The sequence below is a fragment of the Lissotriton helveticus genome, chromosome 7 (assembly GCF_964261635.1).
Source record: "Lissotriton helveticus chromosome 7, aLisHel1.1, whole genome shotgun sequence".
Lineage (NCBI taxonomy): Eukaryota > Metazoa > Chordata > Amphibia > Caudata > Salamandridae > Lissotriton > Lissotriton helveticus.
In genome coordinates, this window is record NC_136068.1 from 76,656,928 (window position 1) to 76,683,238 (window position 26,311).

Sequence of the window (26,311 nt, forward strand, 5' to 3'; positions counted from 1 at the left end):
CTCATTGGACGCACTGCATTATGGTAAGATAGAGTTCCTTTAATGCAGTGCAGTATGGTGGGATATCGTTTCTTGGACGCAGTATGGTGGGATAGCCTTCCTTTGATACAGTGCAGTATGGTGGGATAGAGTTCATTGGATGCAGTGCAGTATGGCAGGATAGCGTTCTTTTGATGCAGTAGAGTGAGATAGCTTCCCTTTGTTGCAGTGCAGCATGGTTGGATAGTGTTTGCTGGATGCAGTGCAAGGTGATGTGTTAGTACACTGAAGTTCTGTAGACACTCTTGGATGCAGTGAGGTACATGCAATAGGGTTCCTTTGATGCAGTGCAGTGTAGCCTGAAAGAGTTCATTGCATGCAGTGCAGTATGGTAGGATAGAGTTTCTTGCATGCAGTGCAGTATGGCGGGATAGACATCATTGGATACAGTGCAGTATGGTGGTATAGCATTCCTTTGATGCAGTGCAGAATGGCGAGAACGTGTTTCTTGGACGCAGTGCAGTATGGTGGGATAGACTTCATTGGATGGAGTGCAGTATGGTGGGGTAGAATTCCCTTGATGCAGTGCAGTATGGTGGGATAGAGTCCATTGGATGCAGTGCAGTATGGTAAGACAGAGTTACTTTGATGCAGTGCAGTATGGAGGGATAACTTTCATTTGATGCAGTGCACTATGGTGGGATAGTGTTCCTTTGACACAGTGAAGTACGGTGGGATAGTGTTCCTTTGATGCAGTGGATGGCCCGATAGCGTTTCTTGGATGCAGTGCATTATGGTATGCTAGAGTTCATTGGATGCAGTGCAGTATGGTAAGACAGAGTTCCTTTGATGCAGTGCACTATGGTGGGATAGCATTCCTTTGATGCAGTGCAGTATGGTGGAATAGCGTTCCTTTGATGCAGTGCAGTATGGAGGGATAGTGTTTATTTGATGCAGTGCAGTATGGTGGGATAGTGTTCCTTTGATGCAGTGCAGTATGGTGGGATAGTGTTTCTTTGACGCAGTGCAGTATGGTGGGATAGTGTTTCTTTGATGCAGTGCAGTATGGAGGGATAGTGTTTCTTTGATGCAGTGCAGTATGGTGGGATAGTGTTTCTTTGATGCAGTGCAGTATAGTGAGATAGTGTTCCTTTGATGCAGTGCAGTATGGTGGGATAGTGTTTCTTTGATGCAGTGCAGTATGGTGGGATAGTGTTCCTTTGATGCAGTGCAGTATGGTGGGGTAGTGTTTCTTTGACACACACAGTGCAGTATGGAGGGATAGACTTCTTTGGATGCAGTACACTATGGTGGGATAGTGATCCTTTGATGCAGTGCAGTATGGTGGGATAGTGTTCCTTTGATGCAGTGCAGTATGGTGGGATAGTGTTTCTTTGACGCAGTGCAGTATGGTGGGATAGTGTTTCTTTGACGCAGTGCAGTATGGTGGGATAGTGTTTCTTTGATGCAGTGCAGTATGGTGGGATAGTGTTCCTTTGATGCAGTGCAGTATGGTGGGGTAGTGTTTCTTTGACGCAGTGCAGTATGGAGGGATAGACTTCTTTGGATGCAGTACACTATGGTGGGATAGTGATCCTTTGATGCAGTGCAGTATGGTGGGATAGTGTTCCTTTGATGCAGTGCAGTATGGTGGGCTAGTGTTTCTTTGACGCAGTGCAGTATGGTGGGATAGTGTTTCTTTGACGCAGTGCAGTATGGTGGGATAGTGTTTCTTTGACGCAGTGCAGTATGGTGGGATAGTGTTCCTTTGACGCAGTGCAGTGTGGTGGGATAGTGTTCCTTTAATGCAGTGCAGTATGGAGGGATAGTGTTTCTTTGACGCAGCGCGGTATGGAGGGATAGTGTTCCTTTGACGCAGTGCAGTATGGTGGGATAGTGTTTCTTTGATGCAGTGCAGTATGGAGGGATAGTGTTTCTTTGGTGCATTAAGGGAGGGTTAATAGTTTTTTTCAAACAACATCCCTCTGTCTTATCCCAACCTAGAATTGTATCTAAGCCCAGCACTTCTACTGCATATAGAATTTTAGGAATGAATTAGTGCTTCATAAACTGCTACCATCAGATGAAGAGATGTTCCCCCAAATTCTCCACACTTCCTGCCACACTTAGGGCGAACAAAGCAAAACCAAAGGGGATGATGGACGGAGTGTTGAATATTGCAAGCACTCACCCCCGGTCAACTGATCTGGGTATGTTCGCCCTAAGTTGGCAGGGTATGCCCAGGCGTGGGTCCCTTGCTCACTTTGCCACTGGATTCAAGCTAGCCTGGCTGATGACGGCTGAAATGCCAGAAACCGGTACCAGGATTCTTGTTTCCGGTTCCAGGGAAGACATGGCTTGGCAGTTCGGGCTGGACTGTTCCCATGAGGCACAGGGTCAGACTGATTTGCATATGGCCATGTCTGAACTGGGGTGGCGGAGTGGGCTAAAGAATGATGATGGATTAAACCCAGATTTGTTGACTGGGGGTGAGTGCTTGCAATGCTCAACACTCCGTCCATCATCCCCTTTGGTTTCACAAACAACTGTGCCACAGCTCAGAAGTGAGGTACTTCGCAGGAGTTCTGTGTAGGTTCCACAACTGAGATATCTGTGGGTGTCCTGTGGGGTGCATCTCAGAGGTTCCAGCCAGGGGGAGGAAGGAAGGAAGGCTGAGTGACAACGTGACACTTGTGACTGGAGTTTGGCACAATTGTATCCGAGCTGGTGACGAACCCCTCTTCGAGGGGGCAGGTTAAACTTCAGAGCTTCACAGGCACTGGGGTGGGGGCTGAAGGGACCCCCAGAGAGAGGGAGGGAGGGGGCGGTCTGAGGGGACAAGTGAGTGAAGAGTTGTGGGAGGTGGGCAGGAGTGTGGGACGCGGGTCTGTGCCCTCCTGATGTCATCTCTTTCCTTTTCCGCAGGAGGGCGAGAGCCCCGCGAGTCACGCCGACATCTGCCCCCGGATCCTGAGAGGCGACAGACTCCATGCCTGACTGATTCACTGGCATCCACCGGGGAAGAGCCGGGCACGCCGCCAACGCCGAGACTGGCAGACATCCACTCCGCCCGACAGATGGGCACCCTCCTCTGAGAGACACGTCCCCAGGAGACGGGCGCGCATCCCTGCGCGACAGCCGCACTCGCCGCACCTGGGTCTACCCTGGCGCTGCGCCCTGAAGTGGCAGCTTGGCGCTTGCTTGGGCCAGGGCGGCGACAAGAAGGCGCGCGCCTGGAAGGAGGGATGCGTGGAGCGGGGCGCCTAGACGCGGGTCCAGTCAGCATAGATGCGCTTAGGTATTTGACTGGCTGCAGTATTTAGGGGCCGTGCACCGGTCTGCCAGGGGAGGGGGACACGAACAACCGACCACCTGACCTACCACACCCTGCAGCCCTGGATGAACTGCGGGACATCATTTTAACCATTCGGTTTACGCGGGAGATTTTGGAGGCCCCACGGGGAGTGCATTAACAGTTCAGTGCACGATGGCCAATCAGAACGACCCCTGGACTTTGGTAGCCCCGGTGGGTGATATAAACCATAGGCCCCTCTGAGAAGAGGACACAAGCCGGCATGTGATGGAGGAGAGGAGAGGACATTTCACACCACAGTTGGAAAGAGCTGAACAATTCTGGGCTCGGTGAAGAATTGGAGGCTGCCTTGAGATGAGGTTTTTAATTCTGTGCACCTGGGGAAAGTGGGGGCCCTGCTGGGATGAGTTTAACACTTCTGCATGTGGGGGGAAGTTAGGGACAAGGCTGAGAAGGGGTTAACTAACTGCTGGAGAGCAGGAGTCGTCGCTGGACCAAGGCCACCCCCTGCCATGTGATGGGGAGTGAGTGTCACCGCTGAGGAGGTAACCGCAACAAGAGACTGTGCGACAGGACGCAGAAAGGGGCACGCAAGATAAAGAAATGAGACAAGAAGTTGAGAGGAGAAATAAAGACATTGAAGGGGATAAACACAAAAAAGAAAGGAAACGAGAGGAGAAACAGAGAGAAAAACACACTTGCCATTTCAGAAAGCTGGGCTGCCACCTTGCACTGGCACAGAACAAATGTGGCCTCACCACCGCCCATTCACCCGCACCACCCTCTGTGCCACAAAGACATCTCCCAGCTGCCTCCTCTCCTGAGCCTCCTGCCCGCCCCAGCCCCCTCTGCCCTGCCTGGGTGTAAGATGCATCACAGCCCCGAGGTGGAGACCTTGCACAACAACTCCCTCTCGTGGCTGGCCTGCGGCGTGCTCTCCCTGCTGGCCAACGCCTGGACCATCCTCAGCATCTCGGCCAAGCAGCAGAAGCACAAGCCGCTGGAGCTGCTGCTCTGCTTCCTGGCGGGCACCCACATCCTGATGGTGGCCATCCCGCTCACCATGTTCTCCGTCATCCAGCTGCGCAAGGAGGCCTCGGAGTACGACTGGAACGAAGGCATCTGCAAGGTGTTCGTGTCCACCTACTACACCCTGGCGCTGGCCACCTGCTTCACCGTGGCCTCGCTGTCCTACCACCGCATGTGGATGGTGCGCTGGCCGGTCAACTACCGCCTCAGCAACACCAAGAAGCAGGCGCTGCACGCCATCATGGGCATCTGGATGGTGTCCTTCATCCTCTCCACGCTGCCCAGCATCGGTTGGCATGACAACACCGAGCGCTACTACGCGCGCGGCTGCCAGTTCATCGTCAGCAAGATTGGCCTGGGCTTCGGGGTGTGCTTCAGCCTGCTGCTGCTGGGGGGCATCTCCATGGGCCTGGTGTGCGTGGCCATCACCTTCTACCACGCGCTGTGCGGGCGAGGGAGGGCGGGGCGCCGCGCCGCCCGCAATGCCTTCAACGTGCCCACCATTGTGGTGGAGGATGCCCAGGGCAAGCGTCGCTCCTCATTGGACGGCTCGGAATCGGCCAAGACCTCCATGCAAATGACCAACCTGATTGGGGCCATCGTCTTCCTCTACGACACGCTGACCGGGCTGCCCATCCTGGTAAGGCTGGCATCACGAGGCCACTCTGGGGCGCATGGGGGCGACTGGCACCGCGTCATCTTTCATAGCCGTACAACTTCCAATGTTGGAGCCATTGCCACCTGCTGCCACCGCCTGCTGCTCCACCCACTGCCGCACCCTCAGCTGCCACATGTTGCCACACCAGACGCACACACTGCAGTGCCATGGTGCAGTGCCCACTGCCATCACAGGCTGCCACTCCCACCACTTGCTGTATCCCCTGCTGCCAATCAGTTTGCCACCACGTACTGCCCCACCTATTGCCAGCACTGCCTGCCACCACCTGCTGCCACTACCTGCTGCCACCACATCCTGCCACCACCTGCTGTCTCACACCACACACCCACCACTTGCGGCCACACCCGCTGCACCTACGTTCTGCTGCACCCACTTCTACCACTTACTGTCTCACCCACTACCGCACCTCCTGCCACCACCTGCTGCCACCGCCTGCTGCTCCACCCACTGCCGCACCCTCAGCTGCCACATGTTGCCACACCAGACGCACACACTGCAGTGCCATGCTGCAGTGCCCAATGCCATCACAGGCTGCCACTCCCACCACTTGCTGTATCCCCTGCTGCCAATCACTCTACCACCACGTACTGCCCCACCTATTGCCAGCACTGCCTGCCTCACCTGCTGCCACTACATGCTGCCACCACCTCCTGCCACCACCTGCTGTCTCACACCACACACCCACCACTTGCTGCCACACCCGCTGCCCCTACGTTCTGCTGCCCCCACTTCTACCACTTACTGTCTCACCCACTGCCGCGGCCACTGCCACCACCTGCTGCTGCATCGCAGCTATCACATGCTGCCACCGCTTGATAACGCAGACACTGCCGTGCCATGCTGCTGTGCCCACTGCCACCACCTGCTGACGCACACACTGCCGCACCCCGCTGCAGTGCCCACTGCCATCACATGCTGCCACAACCACTCCCACCACCTGCTGATGCATCCACTGCCACATCACAGCTACCACATGCTGCAACGCTAACTGCCACCACCTGCTGACGCACCCACAGCTGCAGTCTTCACCACCACATGCTGCCACAACCACTCCACTGCCACCACCTGCTGATGCATCCACTGCCACCCCGCAGCTACCACATGCTGCCACGCTGGCTGCCACCACCTGCCGACGCACCCACAGCTGCAGTCTCCACCACCGCATGCTGCCACCCACACTGCCACCACCTGCTCATGCACCGCAGCTATCACATGTTGCTGCCGTGCCATGTTGCTGTGCCCACTGCCACTGCATGCTGCCATCCCCACCGCCACCACCTGCTGACGCACACACTGCCGCACCCCGCTGCAGTGCCCACTGCCATCACATGCTGCCACAACCACTCCCACCACCTGCTGATGTATCCACTGCCACATCACAGCTACCACATGCTGCCACGCTACCTGCCACCGCCTGCCGACGCACCCACGACTGCAGTCTCCACCACCACATGCTGCCAGCCACACTGCCGCCACCTGCTGATGCACCCACTGCCACACCCTGCTGAAGTGCACTCTGCCATCACAAGCTGCCACACCTACAGCCACTCTCTCTCTGCCTCACCCACTGCCGCACCCGTAACTACTACATCCTGCCACACCAGGTGCCACTACCACTTAGCTCACCCACTGCTTCACCCTGCTGCAGTGCCCACCGCTACCACATGCGGCTACACCCACTGCGAACACCTGCTGTATCACCTGCTGCCACAACATGCTGCCACTCCTTCTGCCACCACCTACTGCCTCACCCACTGCTAGCACCAGCTGCCACACCCACTGCCACCGCCTGCATTATCACCTGCTGCCACACTTGCTGCCATTCCATCTGCCACCACCAGCTCCCACAAAATGCTGCCACCACCTACTGCCTCACCCGCTGCCATTATCCCCTACCTCACACACAGCCACCACTTGCTGTCACACCCAGTGCCGCTGCCGCCACCTGCTGCTGCATCCACTTCTACCACCTGCTGATGCACCCACTGCCACACCTGCTGTCAAACCAGCTGCCACCACCTGCTGGCACATCCACTGCCGCACCCCGCTGCAGAGCCTACCACAACCACATGTTGCTGCACCCACTGCCACCAGCTGCTGACACACCCACTATTGCACCATGCTGCAGTGGCCACTGCCATCACATTCTGCCACACCCACTGCCACAATCTGCTGTATTACCTGCTGAGGCACCTGCTAACAATCTCTCTACCACTACCTACTGCCTCACCCACTGCTGCACCCGTAACTACCACATACTGCCACACCAGGTGCCACCACCTGCTGGCTTACTCACTGCTGCACCCTGCTGCAGTGCCCACCCACCACCACATGTTGCAACAGCCACTGCCAGAACCTGATGTAACACCTGCTGCCACCACGTGCTGCCACTTCCTTTGCCACCACCTTCTGCCTCACCCGCTGCCACACCTGCTGCCACCACCTGGTGTATCACCTACTGCTGCACCTGCTGCTACTCCCTCTGCCACCACCTGCTCCCACAGTATGCTTCCACTCCCGCTGCCCCGACCTACTGCCTCACCCGCTGTCACACCAGCTGCCACAGTCTGCTGCCTCACACAAAGCCACAACCTGCTGGTTGCCACCACCTGATGCCTGCATCTCTTCTACTACCTGCTGCTGCACCAACTTCTATCACTGGCAGCCTCCCCACTCCGTACCCGCTGCCACCACCTGCTGTTGCACCCATTGCTGCATCCACTGCCACCTCTTGCTGCCATCTGCTGCCCCTTCCTCTACTACACCTGCTGCAACAACCACATTTACTGCCACAGCCTTTTGTCTACCTTACGGGCACCACCCGCTGCCTCCCCTGCTGCCACAACATATTTCCACCACCTCTGCCACCATCTGCTGCCTCACCCGCTACCACTACCCCCTTACATACTCTCTGCCACCACCTACTGCCTCACCCACTGCCGCACCCGTAACTACCACATCCTGCCACACCAGGTGCCACTACCACTTAGTTCACCCCCTGCTTCACCCTGCTGCAGTGCCCACCGCTACTACATGTGGCTACACCCACTGCCAACACCTGCTGTATCACCTGCTGCCACACTTGCTGCTACTCCCTCTGCCACCACCAGCTCCCACCACATGCTGCCACTCCCTCTGCCACCACCTACTGCCTCACCCGCTGCCACTATCCCCTGCCTCACACACAGCCACCACTTGCTGTCACACCCAGTGCCACTGCCGCCACCTGCTGCGACATCCACTTCTACCACCTGCCGATGCACCGTCTGCCACACCTGCTGTCAAACCAGCTGCCACCACCTGCTGGCACATCCACTGCTGCACCCTGCTGCAGTGCCTACCACAACCACATGGTGCCGCACTCACTGCCACCAGCTGCAGGCGCACCCACTACTGCACCATGCTGCAATGGCCACTGCCATCACATTCTGCCACACCCACTGCCACAATCCGCTGTATTACCTGCTGAGGCACCTGCTGACAATCTCTCTACCACTACCAACTGCCTCACCCTCTGCCGCACCCGTAACTACCACATACTGCCACACCGGGTGCCACCACCAGCTAGCTTACTCACTGCTGCACCCTGCTGCAGTACCCCCTCCACCACATGCTGCAACACCCACTGCCAGAACCTGCTTTATCACCTGCTGCCACCACGTACTGCCACTTCCTTTGCCACCACCTTCTGCCTCACCCACTGCCATACCTGCTGCCACACCTGGGGTATCACCTACTGCCGCACCTGCTGCTACTCCCTCTGCCACCACCTGCTCCCACAGTATGCTGCCACTCCCGCTGCCCGACCTACTGCCTCACCCTCTGCCGCACCCGTAACTACCACATACTGCCACACCGGGTGCCACCACCAGCTAGCTTACTCACTGCTGCACCCTGCTGCAGTACCCCCTCCACCACATGCTGCAACACCCACTGCCAGAACCTGCTTTATCACCTGCTGCCACCACGTACTGCCACTTCCTTTGCCACCACCTTCTGCCTCACCCACTGCCATACCTGCTGCCACACCTGGGGTATCACCTACTGCCGCACCTGCTGCTACTCCCTCTGCCACCACCTGCTCCCACAGTATGCTGCCACTCCCGCTGCCCGACCTACTGCCTCACCCGCTGCCACACCAGCTGCCACAGTCTGCTGCCTCACACAAAGCCACAACCTGCTGGTTGCCACCACCTGATGCCTGCATCTCTTCTACTACCTGCTGCTGCACCAACTTCTATCACTGGCAGCCTCACCCACTCCGTACCCGCTGCCACCACCTGCTGTTGCACCCATTGCTGCATCCACTGCCACCTCTTGCTGCCATCTGCTGCCTCTTCCTCTACTACACCTGCTGCAACACCCACATCCAGTGCCACAGCCTTTTGTCTACCTTACGGCCACCACCCGCTGCCTCCCCTGCTGCCACAACACGTCTCCACCACCTCTGCCACCATCTGCTGCCTCACCTGCTAATTCCACCCCCTGACATACTCTCTGCCACCACGTGCTGCCTCCCACACGGCCACCACCCGCAGCCACTCCTGCCACCACCTTTTCCCTCACCCACAGCCACCACTTACTTCAACAGTCACTGCTGCTACCTGCGGCGGCACCTACTTCTTACCATTTGCTGCCTCACTCACTGCTGCCATCTGCTGCCACACCTGTTGCCACACCTAAAGCCTTAGCTTGCAGCCTATGCCTGCTGCATCAACTACTGCTATACTTTTTGCCCCGCCCACTGCCACCAAATACTTCCTTAGTTGCTTACATCTTCAGCTGTCACACCCGCTGCCACACCCACTATCACTACCTGCTGCCACACCAGCTCCTACCACCTGCTTCCACACCCACTGCAACACCAGCTGCCACACCCACTGTCACTACATGTTGCTACACAAGGCCCTACCAAGTGCTATCACAATCCCTGCCTCACTCACTGGCACCACCAGAATCCACACCCGCTGCCACACCCACTGTCACTACCTGCTGCTACTCCAGCTCCTACCACATTCTATCACGATCCCTGCCTCACTCACTGGCACCACCTGAATCCACAACCATTGCCACACCTGTTGCCACACCCAGTGTCATCATTTCTGCCTCACCTGCTTCCAGATCCTGTTCCCTCACCACCTGCTGCTGACTCCCTGACACAGCCTGCTGCCACACTCCTTGCTACACAAGCTGCCACACCCACTGCCACTACCATCTAACACGCCCACTGCCACACGATGTTGCCACCTCCTGCTGCACCATGCGCTGCCACACCAACTGCTGCTCCCACTGCCAAGACTTGCTGCTTCTCTCACTGCCATCACTCACTTCCACCCCCTGCTGCTATACTCACTTCCACCACCTGCTGCCACACTCACTTCCATCACCTGCAGCCGCACTCACTTCCATCACCTGCAGCCACACTCACATCCACCACCTGCTGCCACACTCACATCCACCATCTACTGCCACACTCACACCCACCACCTGCAGCCACATTCACATCCACCACCTGCTGCCACACTCACACCCACCACCTGCAGCCACACTCACTTCCATCACCTGCTTCCACACTCACATCCACCACCTGCTGCCACACTCACACCCACCACCTGCAGCCACACTCACTTCCATCACCTGCAGCCACACTCACATCCACCACCTGCTGCCATACTCACATCCACCATCTGCTGCCACACTCACTTCCATCATCTGCTGCCACACTTTTCTCCACCATCTGCTTCCACACTCACTTCCATCACCTGCTGCCACACTTTTCTCCACCATCTGCTGCCACACTCACTTCCACCACCTGCTGCCACACTCACACCCACCACCTGCTTACTCACCCACTTCCACCACCTGCTTCCACACTTTTATCCACCACCTGTTGCCACACTCACTTCTACCATCTGCTGCCACACTCACTTGCACCTCCTGCTGCCACACTTACATCCACCATCTGCTGCCACACTCACATCCACCACCATCTGCCATACTCACTTCCACCTCCAGCTGCCATACTCGCTTCCACCACCTGGTTCACACTCACATCCACCACCTGGTGCCACTCCACCTCCTGCTGCCACACTCACTTCCACCACCTGCTGCTGCCACCACACTCGCATCCACCACCTGCTGCCACACCCACCACCTTCTGCCACACTCACATTCACCACCTGCTGCCACTCTCACATCCACCATCTGCTGCCACACTCACTTCCACCACCTGCTGCCACACTCACATCCACCATCTGCTGCCACACTCACGTCCACCACCTGCTGCCACACTCACATCCACCAGCTGCTGACTCACCCACTTCCACCACCTGCATCCGCACTTTTATCCACCACCTGCTGCCACACTCACTTCCATGACCTGCAGCCACACTCAGATCCATCATCTGCTGCCACACTCACATCCACCATCGTCTGCCATACTCACTTCCACCTCCAGCTGCCATACTCGCTTCCACCACCTGGTGCCACACTCACATTCACCACCTGGTGCCACTCCACCACCTGCTGCCACATTCACTTCCATCACCAGCTGCCACACTCACTTCCACCACCTGCTGCCACACTCACATCCACCACCTGCTGCCACACCCACTTCCACCACCTCCTTCCACACTTATATCTACCACCTGTTGCCACACTCACTTCCACCACCTGCTGCCACATTCACTTCCACCACCTGCTGCTGCCACACTCACATCCACCATTTGCTGCCACACTTAATACCACCACCTGCTGCCACACTCACTTCCACCACCTGCTGCCTCACCCATTTCCACCACCTGCTACCACACCGACTCCCACCACCTGCTGCCACACTCACATCCAACGCCTGCTGCCTCACCCACTTCCATCACCTTCTGCCACACTCACATCCACTGCCTTCTGCCACACTCTCGTCTGCCACCAGCTGCCACACTCACATCCACCGCCTTCTGCCACACTCTCGTCCACCACCAGCTGCCACACTCACATCCACCGCCTTCTGCCACATTCTCGTCCACCACCAGCTGCCACACTCACATCCACCGCCTTCTGCCACACTCTCGTCCACCACTAGCTGCCACACTCACATCCACCGCCTTCTGCCACATTCTCGTCAACCACCAGCTGCCACACTCACATCCACCGCCTTCTGCCACACTCTCGTCCACCACCTGCTTCCCCATCCGCTACCATCACCTGCAGTTGCGCCCATTACCACCACCTGCTGCCATGCACATTGCTACCACCTACTGCCATGCCTACTGCCACCTCATGCTGTCATGCCCACTGCCTCACCTGCCTGAGCAGGGCTCACCCCACTCACTGCCACCACACTTCTGGTGTCCCACCATGATGAAATCCCCTCCGCTCCACCCATGGCCACCCCTGCTGCCACATTAACCACAGTGACAACTGTCTCCACCTCCTGCCATGCCCAATATACAGCCCACGGATGCCCCTTGCTGATGCCCCCACTGCTCAACCCATTGCAACACACTGCCAACCCCTTGTCAGGTGGGTGCATCACCAGACTCCTCCCCTCCCTGCTTCATTCTTCTCACCAGCAGTATTTGTCCGGGTCCGGTGGTGCAGTGGACTAATGCATCCACTGTAGGGGCCTTTGTTCGACCTCATGGCCACAGGTTCTAATCCTGGTGGGTCCACTCAGCCTTTCATCCACCTGAGGTCGATAAAATGAGTACCATTGAGTTGGGTAACAATATACATCTGTTATTCAGCGCCAAGAGACCTCTGAGTGAATGTGCGCTTTACAAATACATGTTATGTTATTTCACTCATGGGTTTGCTCTTTTCCCGTCTCTATCAGTCTTGTGTGGCAGTTTCACTCTCCACCTCCTTCTCTACCCCTCTACTTACTGTATGCAACTTACATCAACTTTCGCGACTTATTATATAGTTTTCCCACCGACTCTATCTTTTTCCCCCTTTATTCATATCTCTGTTCACCTCTCTCTTTCCCTTGGACCCTTCCCTTTCTCTCCCTCTTTTTATGCTCTTATTCTCCCTTACTTCCTTCTGTCTTTCACTGGGCTTCTCTTTCTCTCTCCCGTCTCTTTTGTCATACACTCTTCCTTTATTTTACTCTCGTTTCCTCATTCTCTACGTCTCTTATTAATAGAACTCAGGCAGCCTTTTTCTCTCTCCCTTCCTTTGTCTCTTCTGCTCCCCTAACTCCGTCCTCTTTTTCTGTTCTCTCTTCTCTCCTTCTCGCTCATTCCCTCTCCCCTCTCTCCCTCGCTCTTTGTCTCGCTTTCTCGATATATATTCTCTCGCTCTCTCTCTCTTCTCTCTCTCCAATTCTCTCTCGATTTCTCCCTTTTTCTTCCTCCATCCTTCTCTCATTTTTCATTCTTCCTGTGCCTTCTTATCCTTTCTCTTTTTCTCTTTCTTGCTCTTTCCCTCCTTCCTATCTCTCCCTCTCACTGTCTGCTTCTCCCTACCCTATCACCCAGCCCCCTTCTGTCTGCCACACTGCCTAACTCTCCGTTTATCTCGACCAGGCTCTGTTTATTGGGTATTTTTACTCTCCTCATCAATTCCTCTGTCTGCTTCCTGACAAAAACCTTTCCCAGAAAGGGGGAGAAGTTAATTGATCCATTAATTAAATTGGGATAATTACATTAGCAAGTTCATTACGTTAATTGGACAACTTAATCACTTCAGAAGCACCCAATCGGCGCTTCTCGGGCAGGCAGTGCTGTGAGCACATTTCCAGGAGCCAGGGGTCAGGGACACACCCCTGTCACCTCTAGCACGTGATTGGCTCAGGGAGACTGCATATGAATACAGAACCGGATACATCTAGGGCTGAATGTGCTCACAGGATTGGTGCTGGTAGAACCTGTGGGATGGAGAGAAGAGCGCCTGTCACCTTTATAGGTTGGGGTGGGAAGAACAGCAGAGAATTATAGAACCTGTCACCTATAGGTTAGGGGAGAGAAGAGCCCAACATTATAGAGCCATGAGCATGTCACCTTTATGAGTGAGTGCCCAGGTGATATTGTAGAAGTGGGACACCACTCCTGCAGCATTCATTCTGTATCACACACAGACACGCAGACTTGTGTATTCTCTCTCTCTCTCTCTCTCTCTCACTCTCTCTCTCTCACACACACACACACACACACACACACATTCTCTCTCTCTCTCTCTCTCTCTCTCTCCCTCTCTCTCTCTCTCTCTCTCTCTCTCTCTCTCTCTCTCTCTCTCTCTCTCTCTCTCTCTCTCTCTCACACACACACACATTGTCATACACACATTCACACACTCTCTCTCTCTCTTTCTCGTGATCTCTCTCTCTCTCTCTCCCTCTCTCTCTCTCTCTCTCAGACTGGTGCCCACATTCACTCACTTCTCACACATCTGTCACAAAGAAACATACCTGCCCTGTCCCACCTCTTGTTCCTGTGCTACCAACTTCTCAGCTTTTGCACCCAGGCTGTATATCAGATTTTTTCTAGGTAGATTCACCACACATTCATGGCTTACTTTGCCTGCCTACTATCACTCACAGGGGCTGGGTGTGTGTAATGTGCTCTCCTGCAGTGTGCATAAAGTAGGATTTCCTAGTTCAAAACTCTCTGACCTACACGAGGACCCTCCAGTGGTGATTCCTGCACACCTCCATTATGATAAGCCACCAGGGGTGACCTCTATGGATGGGTGAACTTGTCAGACTGAAGCATAGAGGTGTAGCCTCTTACCACTCAGAACTGATGGTACTGGAGATGGGGTCAGGGATACAAAGTCTATCACGGCTCGCGTTGGATGTGCCCAGGCGATGGTGACTTGGTGTAATGGTGGCTGGTAGATTCCTGTCTCTGCTCCTGCAGTGACCCCTCTGGTCTTTCTTTCTCCCTGCAGGTGGTCAGCTTTGTGAGCCTGAAGTACAACAGTGCCCCCATCTGGATGGTGCTGTGTGTGCTCTGGTGCTCCATGGTGCAGACGCTGCTGCTTCCCTCGTTCATCTGGTCCTGCGAGCGGTACCGGGCGGATGTGAAGACGGTGTGGGAGCAGTGCGTGGCCATCATGTCCGAGGAGGATGGCGACGAAGGTAAGCGCATCCTGATCGAAGGACCAGTCCAAGGAGGCACCATACAGGGCTCTAGGCTCATGGCGGCCCTGGGCAGGCAGCGGAGGTAGGGGGCCCCGGAAGAGGGGGTCCGGGCGGGGCGGAGCCCCCCAGAGCTCAGAAAAGTGTTTTAATAAAACGTCCAGAAAAGGTGTTAGATGACCCGTACCTGCTGCTGCTCCTACCCTTCCGAATTCGTCTCAGAACGATAACATTTAGGAGGAGGAGGAGGGTATTGTGACACACGACGTGAGGGAGTGGGTAGGGAAAAAAAGAAGCCAATCAGGAACCAGGAGGAATGCAGGCGCGGAGACCAAGTGAAGAGGGGGGGTGTCAGGGTGTTTGGAAGTGGAACAGAGCCGGAGGCCGCCAAATCCCTGCCAGGGGCCGCCACGCAAATATGTATCCATCCTCAGAGGATTATTATATTAAGGATATATATTGGCGTGGCGGCCCCTGGGGTTTGGGGGCCCTGTGCAGGTGCACAGCTTGCACATGCCTAAGGCCGCCCCTGCACCATAGCAGATTTCTTCTGGCCTGAATCCTGCCTTTCTGTCTCCACTCATGTACAGAGCCGATACTGGATCGGTTCCACAGATGTTTAGAATACTACCTCCAGAGTCACTCACCTGTACACGCCAAGCAGTATGCTTTTCCATTTCAGGAACCATTTGTGTGGTTTTATGGCAAAGGAGCGATTGAGTATCGACGAGTGGTGTGTGAATTTTGCATACTTTGCTTTCGCATAATTATGTGAGATTGCAGCAAAATTACGTGAATTGTCAATCTTGAATTTTGTGCTATATTTTAATGCAAAACACATCCTCATGTCAAACTTTGCTGCAAGACGCATTTAACCAAAGCACTGTGAACAACATCTGCTCACGTTCTCTTGTTCCCTTGCATTCAGCAAATTTTTACCTTTGATGGTTACATTCGCACTCATTTTTTTACAGTGAATGGTTCATAATTACGTGAAGTGGGGTAACAGCATAATTTTGTGATTGTCACATAAAAAGCATAACTCCAAATTCCCAAAATTATGTGAATTACATCAGCGTAATTTTAATTCCACCAAAGCCTAGTACCAACAGATACTTCTAATATTAATTAATTAATTAATTAATTGTGGGTTTATATAGTGCTAGAATCAACTCCCGGAGGAGTATCTCCGCGCTTCGACCACTGGGGAACCCGTCCTGGCTCACCCTGAGAGATGGTCCCTAATGGGTATCTCTAAGGTGCGACCAAGCATCCCCGGCGGTCTGGGGGGCCGTTGTGAAGATGAGGCAAGCTAATGCCCAGAGTTGCCGAGTGTGGTCCCTGACTGGAGTAGGCACCGAGGCGAGAATTATCGAGCCCGCTGACCCTGGTCCACAACCCTGCCGCGTCGGGTATCGAACCCTGGTCCCGGGCCGTCCTCTGCTTACGGGTCTGCCGCCTCTAACCAGTGAGCCACACCACTCCACCATTAAAATATATTCACTGAAATAAACACAGTTTAAACTTTGTTAGAATTGGGGGTCTCTGGTTGGCGCAAGTATCCACTTGTGGCAAGCAGGGACCCTCTCCTCTAAGTCAGGGCGAAGGATGACCCCTTAGAATTACCCTTGCTCACCCTCTAGGTGCGTGGCGTGAGCAGCCAAGGCTATTCTTAAGGCGTTTCCGAGTTGAGCATTTGTAATAACACACACAGTAACTATACCAATCCCCTCACAAGTGGACACCAGGCTGTAGATATGTAAAAATATGTCTTCTTTATATAAAAATATATCTGTGCAGGTAAGACTTATCACAAGACCCAGTAACGTTGTTCAAGTGGGCCACAATACTTATAAAATAAGGGTTTCTTTTGGACAGTTCCCAACAGTAGGTTCAGTTTCTTTGGCAAGGTTGGTAGTCCGTTAAAATGACTTCTTTTGCAGGTTTCAGATATTTGGGGCCAGCCTTGGGCCCGCTGGACGATTCGTAGCGCTCCTAGACACCTAAAACGGGAGAAAACACTGCACCCTACCAAGTCTCACGCATCTCGCGTGGGTCGCGTACACCGATGCCCTACCAATCCTCACGCATCTCCCGTGAGACGGTGTACGTGCTGTACAGCTTCCAGACAATGCAAAACAGTGGTGGGAGCCTACCCAGCTTGTGCGGCTCGTACTGCGGGGGGATTGCAGCGTACTGGGCACGTTTCTGAGTGCGAGGGGCACAGCGTACAACTTCTCAGTCACTTAGGCAATACGGGGCGCACTTATAATAGCGTATGGTTTCTTTCAAGGCAATCCGACGCGCACAAGTAGATCACGGGGAAATAAAACGTTGTGGCCCCGAGCCCGTTGTGCTGCGATGTACCTTGGTTCTCTTCTCTTCTTAGGCCTAGTCGTGCACTGGCAGTGCGACTCGGTTCTTGGTGGTGACTTCGGGTTTCCACTTGCAGCGGGGGTGTACACGCAGGCGGGCGCGGCCCACGACCCCGGTACAGATGGTACTGGGGTCTCCCAACAGGGGGGCGGCGCGGCCTGCAAACGCCTTGGGTCGGCGAGTGGGGACAGCAGGGCACGGTCTTACGTGCGGGCTGCAGTCTCGGCGTAGGTCACCGGCCTTGAGGAAATTCCGGCGGGAGGGGCGAGTGAGCGCTCAGCACGCTCCAGTGGCAGGCAGGGGCAGAGGAGCAGACAGGCTCCCGAGTGCCACAGCCCTAGGAGGGGGCGATGGGGGCCCAAACTCGACTCCGGCGGGAGGCACACACGGCTGGCAGATAGAAACGAGAGAAGGCACAATGAACCCACTGGTCCTGGGGGTCAGTTCAGGGGGCAAGCTCAGTCAAGCCCTTGGAGAAAGTTTCTAGCACAAGTCAGCAAAGTCTTTTCAAAGTCTTTTCCTCTCCTTCCTCAGCAAGGCAGACAGCAGGCCAGTCCTTCCAGCTTCTTCTCCTTCTAGTTGGGCAGAGGTTCGTTGTGGGAAACAGGATTCTGATTTGCAAGGAGCAGGGCTCCTACTTTTATACAGCATTTTCTTTGTTCTTACAGGCCAGGGGGGCCTTTGCATAACTTCTTTCAGTCTCTGAGCACTTTGTTGGGTGTACTCTGGTCTCTCCTTTCAGTGTGAGGGGCAGGCACATCAGACGCTCCACAGGAGGTGGAGCCAACATTGTGTGGACAGGGGCAGCCAGGAGTACCTTGTTGACAGTGCTTCTCCTTTCCTGGGCCAGGTGTTGGCTGAGTCATCAGTCGCTCCCCAGGGGGCGGAGCCAGCATTGTGGTGGCAGAGCACAGCCCTATTCAGAGTCCAGGGGCACTCCCACCTCCCACTAAGGTGTAATCCTGGCATTCACCACCTGTCATTCTCCAGCCCTGTCACTCACATAGCCCAGACAGTCAGATACACATCCTAGCAGAGGCGGGCTGATATGGTTAGGCAAGCAAATGCTAGCTTTCTAAAAGTAGCATTTGCAAACACAGGATATTAAAATAAACTTTACTAAAAGAAGTATTTTATTATTCTGAGTTCAGGCATACTAAACTTTATTTTCTACCATGTTCCCTGAGCCTGCTGGGATTATAGAGTGTAATAATTCCAGCAGCCCATCTTGGCCTAAGAGAACAGGTAGCCTTACAATAGTGAAAAACAAATTTGGCTGTAATTCACTATTAGGACATGCTACACACACCAGAGCATGTCCTACCTTACACTTACAATGCACCCTGCCCTTGGGCCTACCATAGGGGTGACTAATATGAAGTTAAGGGAAGGTTTAGGGGCTGGCAAGTGTGTGCACTTGCCCAGCCAGCATGACAGTACCAGACTGCACGCAGGTTCTGCAATGGCAGACCCTAGACACATTTTAACAGGCTGCTTCCGTGGGTGGCGCAACCAGCGCTGCAGGCCCACTAGCAGTATTGGCATTTACAAGCCCTGGCACTCCTGGTGCACTTTACTGGGGACTGACAGTAAATTCAATGAGCCAATCATGGAAATCAATCACATATACATTTTGCACAGGGAGAGCATATGCACTTTAGCACTGGTCAGCAGTGGTAAAGTGCCCAGAGTCATTAAACCAACAAAAACAGGTCAGAGAGAATATTGGAGGAAGGCAAAAAGTTCAGGGATGACCCTGCCCAGAGGGCCAGGTCCAACAAACTTTATGATTCTGACACAAATTAAAAAATCATGGAAGCTCTCCAGTTACGGTTTCCAATTTGCACAACATATGTCGTAACTCGCGGTGCCTACCATGTTGCTTTCTTGATGTCTATTTGTTTGTTTTCATGCTGTTGGCAAATTTGTGTTTTGACCATGACAGGTTGCATAAGTCATGGCGTCTGTTGGAAACCACAAATCGCAAACTTCAGTGGTTTTACATATTTGACACTGAACCATAACTAAGGCCCTCATTATGTTGGCAGTTGGTCCGAACACCGACCGACATCGCATCGGGCAGGAGACCGTTAGACACTGAGGGCCCCATTAGTATGGCGGGCGGACTTTGTCCGCCCGCCATACCCTCGGGAACCGGGACCGCCCGCTGAGGGTGCTGGGGTCCCACACTCCCGATTCCCGATTTGCATGCGCCCGCCACACTGGCGGGCGCATAGTGCATCTACAACATTGCGGTGGGCGGTGCAGAGAGCATCGTCCGCCTCAATGCCACAGAGGCAGGTTGTGCTTTTCAATGTACAACGTGACAGGCACTGCACGGTGCTTGCCAGGTTGTTCATTGAAAGGCAGGGGGATACCATAGGTACCCCCCATGTGCACCCCCACCCCCCTGGGGGCCCGCAACGGGCCCCCCAAGCCGACTCTGCATGCCTTTCCGTGGCAGCAATGCCGCCGCGGAAAGGGATGTACAAGGCCACATTCTAATATGGCTGGCGGTGTCTTTCAGATACCGCCACCATATTGAACCCTTTTCCGCCCGGTGGACATGTCGACTGAGCGGAAAAGAGGCGGACGGTCTTTCCGTCCGCCGCGGACCACCCAGCCATTGTAATGTGGTGAGGGGTAATTTCAGCAAGGATGGCGGGCGGATCACCCCTGCCGGCCCAGTGGTGACTGCCCGCCATCCTGATGGACCACTGAGATTTCTACTGTGCTGCGGCCCAGGAAAAGGGCTGCAGCACAAACTGCAGTGTAAAAAAACACTTTGTACATATCTATGTACCGTGTGCCAGGCACCATGTGGTGCCTGGCACACGGCGCATGGATGTGTGGGGGGGAAGTTAGCAGTTAGCAGTGATGCCTGAATGGGGCCCCCACAGTCTGCCTTTCTGTCTGTCTTTTGACGGCAGTCCGATTGAAAAGCCATGAAAAGCAGGTGCAGCCAGTTCAGAAAAAAGCAGTGGGGGATGCAGGGGGAAGTCGACAGATGACAGAATAGGTAAAATATAATAAAGAAATTCATAAACTCGGCAATACGGTGAGCGCATGTTAAGTGGTTTTATTAATCTTTTTATTTCATTTGACCTATTCCATTGTCTGTTACCCCTGCCCCACCGCTCCTACTTGAACCGGCCACGCCTCGTGAAAAGGCAGTCAGAAAGGGACATCCTAATCACTACGGCGGTGCCTGCTCAGACACCGCCTCCATTGTAGAGGTAGGATACCGACCGCCGCCCGACGGGATCTTGGAACCTATCAGAGGGGACTGTCTTTCCCCCCGACCTCAGCGGTCAAACCGGCAGTCAGACAGATGGCCTACCGCTGGTAGACGGTTGGTGGCAGCCCACCCGACATCAAAATGAGACCCATCGTTTTTAACTGTTTTCATAAGTAAACTTCATTAGCTTTTATTTTTAATATGCACCTATTTTCCAGTCACAATTGCAGGTGGTCTTTGGCAGTGCGCCGCAAGTGTTGGCTGCCCCACGCCCTTCGCCTATCGCACAGTGGGCAGCTAACTCATGCTGTGCACAGCCTTTGGACATGCGAATTAGGAGCAGGTCTCAGGGCCTGGCCTGTGGCAAGGCTCTATGCCCTACAGGCTGCCGATACCAACCCTCGCTCTTCACTGCATTTGGCCGTGCAAAAAGGGCGTTGGGCAGACGATGTGGCCTGTGTCCAGCCAGTCCTTCCAATCCGTTAATGAGAGGGAACGCCCACTGCACAAGGCCTTTGGCAGTGCGCTGCAGGACTTGAACACAAGACCAGACTATTGCTAGGTTCCACGCCCACCAGCTGTGGGCAGCCAACCCACGCTATGCAGGGCGTTCGGCTATTCGCAGGGGAAGGCAGGAGAATGGTCTAGCCTGCAGCCAGGCCCTGCACCCAATCCACAGTGGGGAGGCTAGCCCCACTGCGCAGGACCTTTGGCCAAGCAATGCTGAGCTTGGCTGCAAAGCCAGGCCTGCGTCCAGGTCCCACAGCGAACCTGCCATAAGCAGACAACCACAACCACTGTACATGCCCTAAATCCGTGCTCAGGCTGGATTGGGTGTGAAACCCTAACCAATTATAAGGGTTGGGCAATAGTACTTTCCCTTTTTTTGGGTTGGTGAATCAGCCTTGCAAATCCCACAACTTTTTGCCTTTTTTTAACAAAGGAAAGGGCCTTTGAGTGTCCCTCACTACAGCCTGGTGTGTTCAAGGTGTGCCTACCTGCCGCTTTGTAGGCCCTTTTTTGATAATGATCCACTCCGGCTCGCCGTCAGACCTGTGCCCTCACCACATCTTTAACAAAGCCAGCACCACCATCGCACCCCACCTCCGCAAGGCCATCAACATCTTCGAGACCGCGACCTTCCCGGAGAGCTGGGAGCATGCCGAGATCAACGCCTTGCTCAAGACAACCCAAGGCAGACCCGAGGGACCTCAAGAACTTCCAGCCCATCTCCCTGCTCCCGTTCCCAGCAAAGGTCATCGAGAAAAAAGTCAACAAACAGCTGACCTGCTACCTCGAGGAGAACAGCATCCTGGACCCGTCCCAGTCCGGGTTCCGCTGCAACTACAGCACCAAAACGGCCCTCATCGCCGCCACCAATGACATCAGGGCCATGCTGGACAACGGCGAGACCGCGGCCCTCATCCTCCCGGACCTCTCAGTCGCTTTTGACATGGTCTGTCACCGCACCCTACGCACTTGCCTCCACGGCGCAGGAGTCTGATGCAAAGCACTGGACTGGACCACCTCCTTACTCTCTGACAGAACACAGAGCGTCCGCCTCCCCCTTCCGATCCAAAGCCTCCAAGATCATCTGCGGTGTACCCCAAGGATCATCCCTCAGCCCGACATTGTTCAACATCTACATGGCCCGCTCGCCCGTGTCGCCAGACTACACGGCCTCAACATCATCTCCTACGCCGACGACACACAGCTGATCCTCTCCCTCACCAAAGAACCTCTCACAGCCAAAAACAACCTCCAAGAAGGAATGAAAGCCGTCACTGAATGGATGAAGAACAGCCATCTGAAGCTGAACTCGTACAACATGGAGGTACTCATCCTCGTCCCCACCCCCTCAGCCTGGGATGACTCCTGGTGGCCGACTGCCCTGGGAGCAGCACCAACACCTACTGACCAAGCACACAACCTGAGATTCATCCTCGACTCAACACTCTCCATGACCAAGCAAGTCAACGCCATCTCATCCTCCTCTTTCAACAACCTCTGCATGCTCCGAAAGATCTACAAGTGGATCCCCATAGACACAGGAAGAACCGTCACCCAGGCCCTCGTCAGCAGCAGGCTGGACTACGGAAACGCCCTCTACGTGGTAGCCCCGGCCAAACTGCTGAAACGACTGCAACGCATACAGAACGCTTCCACATGCATAATCCTCTACATCCCTCGCCACAGCCACATCACACCCCACCTGAGAGACCTGCACTGGCTCCCCGCCAACAAGAGGATCACCTTCAAGCTCCTCACCCACGCACACAAATCATTCCACAAAACCGGACCAACGTACCTCAACAGACGACTCACCTTCTACACCCTGAACCACCAGCTCCGCTCTGCCGACCTCGCCATCGCCACCGTCTCCCGCATCCGAAGAGCGACCGCCGGCAGCAGATCCTTCTCCTACATCGCCGCAAAGTCCTGGAACACCCTCCCCATCCTCCTACGGCAGACCGAAGACCTACTAACCTTCAGCAGGCTACTCAAGACCTGGCTGTACGAGCAGTAGCAGCATCCCCCCCCACCCAGCGCCTGAGACCCTCACGGGTGAGTAGCGCACTCTACAAATGGCTTGATTGATTGATTGAACACGGGGACTGTACCTCACATTCTGAAATGGCTGCTGCAGAGGAAATGTTTGTCCTGCGGATATCAACCTGTTCTCGATATCAGGGGTCCCACTTCGGAACTGTGGGTCTGAAAGGGACAATAACTAATAATTTGCAAATCCCAAACAGTAGAAATATACAAACGTTTATGCCCCCTTGCAAATGTTTTTTAATACTTATAACTCAAAAACTACAGATTGGATTCACACCAAACCAACAAAAACACAATCTCTGGCTTACGTTTTATTTCATGTCAAGTTTGGTATAAATCCCTTCAGTGGGTCAGGCTGGACCTGAGCAAAATTTCCTATGGGAGCTAAAATGGGAAATCACTTCTTTTTTTTATAACTGCACTTAATATTTTCTCCTGCACCTATCTTCCCAAAACATGGCGTGCCACACCAAAGCTTACTAGACTAATGGATTGCTACCAGTCCACAGAGGCCAAAAGTTATAGGTAATTAATACACAACTTTTCAATTGAAAGTGCCACTTAGCCATAAAGCAGTGGTTACAGCTACTGAGTAGCACATGCATACATAAATAGTAGAAGCCAAGAGCAGCTTTGCCTGCATTGCACAACTTGTTTCAAGCTGTAGTGAGCACCTACTTATTGTACTGTATTGCATTGCTGATGCATTTGAATACCTTTAGTCTGCAATTTTTCCATGTGGCCTGCTTTGTGGACTGTTCCCTTTCCCCTACCATAGTCTGTTTACTTTTCTGTCAGGTCCCTATAGTGGTTTTGTTGTTGTTCCAGTCGCCATTCTGGGTTGGTGGATGGTGTTTTTTTAATTTTTTTACCCCACACTCCTTGTAGGCTCCCCACCACCCACATCCTCTGCACTGTCTATTCCTGTTTATAAATGCACACTACAGACCCCATGTTGTGCTGGATGTCATGGGTGGTTGTTTTTGGGTATAGTCTACCAGACAGCGTAAGCTTTCAGCCCACCCATTGCTCACCATTGGTTGGCCGTATTGTCACTCTCATGTGCTTGGTTCTTATTCGATGGCGTGCCTTCCTTCTCTTGTGTTTGTCACTCCCATAGGCCATAGCCTCCTAACCATCCATTTAGGTTAAGCCTAAAAATCTACTCTTCCCTCACCACATCGTGGGCAATTTTCCAATCGGGAATGGGTGATACGATGAAGGTTTACTGGTGTTGTGTGTGTAGGATGCAAAAGGTTGTATTGCACCAACTTAAAATGTGCATTACATGATACTGTATGTGTAAGGTCACTAATGGTGGCCCACCTATTCTCCCAGTTATCCCTCTCGTCAAACCCCCAGGTTGCTTGTTGTGGGTGTGCCGCAGAATTATAAGTCCAGTCGCGGTGATGTCAGCACCTAGTTTAGTTGTTTATAAACAGTCTTGGGAATAGGGCATAATGAATTTTGTAAAGCATAAAGACAGCGTGGGAGAACTACCATCTCAGACACCACCAGTCTGCCCATCAGCGAGAGTGGCAACGAGTTCCAAAAGGCCATCGATATTCACAATGTGGCAATGACCCTATCCACATTTAGGTGCAATAGTTGGGCATCCGTAAGCCCCACCTGTACACCCAGATAGAGAAATTGTGCCAGTTCTCAGCATAACCCAAGGCAGGGAAGGTGCTCTAAGGGTAATGTTGCCGGGCTCGCCAGGGGGGAGACTAGGGATTTATGGCACAGGCAATTACGGAGCAGGCCAGAAGAGTCGCCAAAGTCGTCAAGGAGCTGCAACAGTCTCGGAAGTACCACATGGGGTGAGGCTATGTAAAAGTGGGAATCATCTCCATACAATGATATTATGTGTGTGGCTCCACCTAAATGAATACCCTAAATGCTGAGTTCTCGATGCACCCAAATGGCCAGCCGTTCTATCGCCAGGGCAAATAGTAGTGGCGAGAGTGGCGAGAGTGGACATCCCTGATATGGTCCCCGTTCCAGTGACCACACTCCAGAGCAACTCTGGCCCACACGAATCCTAGTGCAAGGGTCTGTGTAGAGCAATTTAATCCAGTACCAAAACTGCGGTTCTATGCCCACCACTCTCAGCACCTCCAGCAAGTAACCCCAGTCCACCATCCAAAGGCCTTTTCCAGGTCTATTGATACCAGGGCCAGTTCCTCATCTCTACGTTTCACTTTGTTCCAATATATGAGATGAATACCACAAATTTATGCTGGTGGTATGGCTAGCAATAAACCCACACTGGCCCTTGTGGACCAGGTGGGGCATATGTGGGGCTAGACGAGTGGCCAGCAGTTAACATAGCACTTTTACACCTGCGTTTATCAGGGTGAGCAGGCATTAAGCCGCCGGATCCAGCTCATTGCCCCCAGTTTTGAGAACATGTATATCTCCCCCTCTCTCATAGAGGAGGGTAATGTGCTCTGGTCAAGTGCCTCCCAGGACACCTGTAGTAGGGATTGTCCCGTCATAGCCGAGAATGCTTGATAGTACTCGGGCACGAAGCTGTTACACCCCCTCGGGCCTTTGCCCTTGGTAGTACCTATAGCGCTGCACGTATTTCTTCCAGTGACAACTGGGCATCCAGTGTCTTCACAGGCAGTGGGGGAAGTCACGTCATGGTCAACCCTTCCAGAAACAGTGTGTAGCAGTCCGCGGTGTACACTCGCTGTAGGTGTCGCTGAAACACCTCTAGTATGGCAGCTCTAGTATGCACTATTTTACCACCGGTGTGAGAGGCTGGTAGTCAGGGGTGAGGTTTGTCCTCCTCCCTGTGTTGGCATTGTTGGTATTGACAGAGTGTATATCTATCTAGCCTATCCCATATGTCACTGATACATCTATGCACAGACTGTTCTCAGTTGGTAGCGGTCCGATGTGTCTGTGTCGAACGACCCACTCCCCATGCATCGGGTAGGCCCACTTCATGCATCACCTCACTGAGCTTTTTAGTCATCAGGGGTTAGGTCCCTGCCTGGGTGGGTGTCTGTCCCGGTTAGGGTCCAGAATGCATTTAGAGATCCCCATCCACTG

General features: G+C 53.9%; 1 protein-coding gene across 1 annotated transcript in view; it reads left to right on the plus strand.

Moving 5' to 3' along the window:
• The first annotated feature begins 4,060 nt into the window (after positions 1-4,060).
• The window catches only part of GPR162 (G protein-coupled receptor 162), a 46,509-nt gene continuing 24,258 nt past the window's right edge, over positions 4,061-26,311 (plus strand). The window contains exons 1-2 of the mRNA XM_078650408.1: positions 4,061-4,961; positions 14,889-15,078. Of these exons, the coding sequence (XP_078506534.1) occupies positions 4,161-4,961; positions 14,889-15,078 (991 nt within the window). The 5' untranslated portion in view covers positions 4,061-4,160. The remainder of the gene's footprint in view (positions 4,962-14,888; positions 15,079-26,311) is intronic.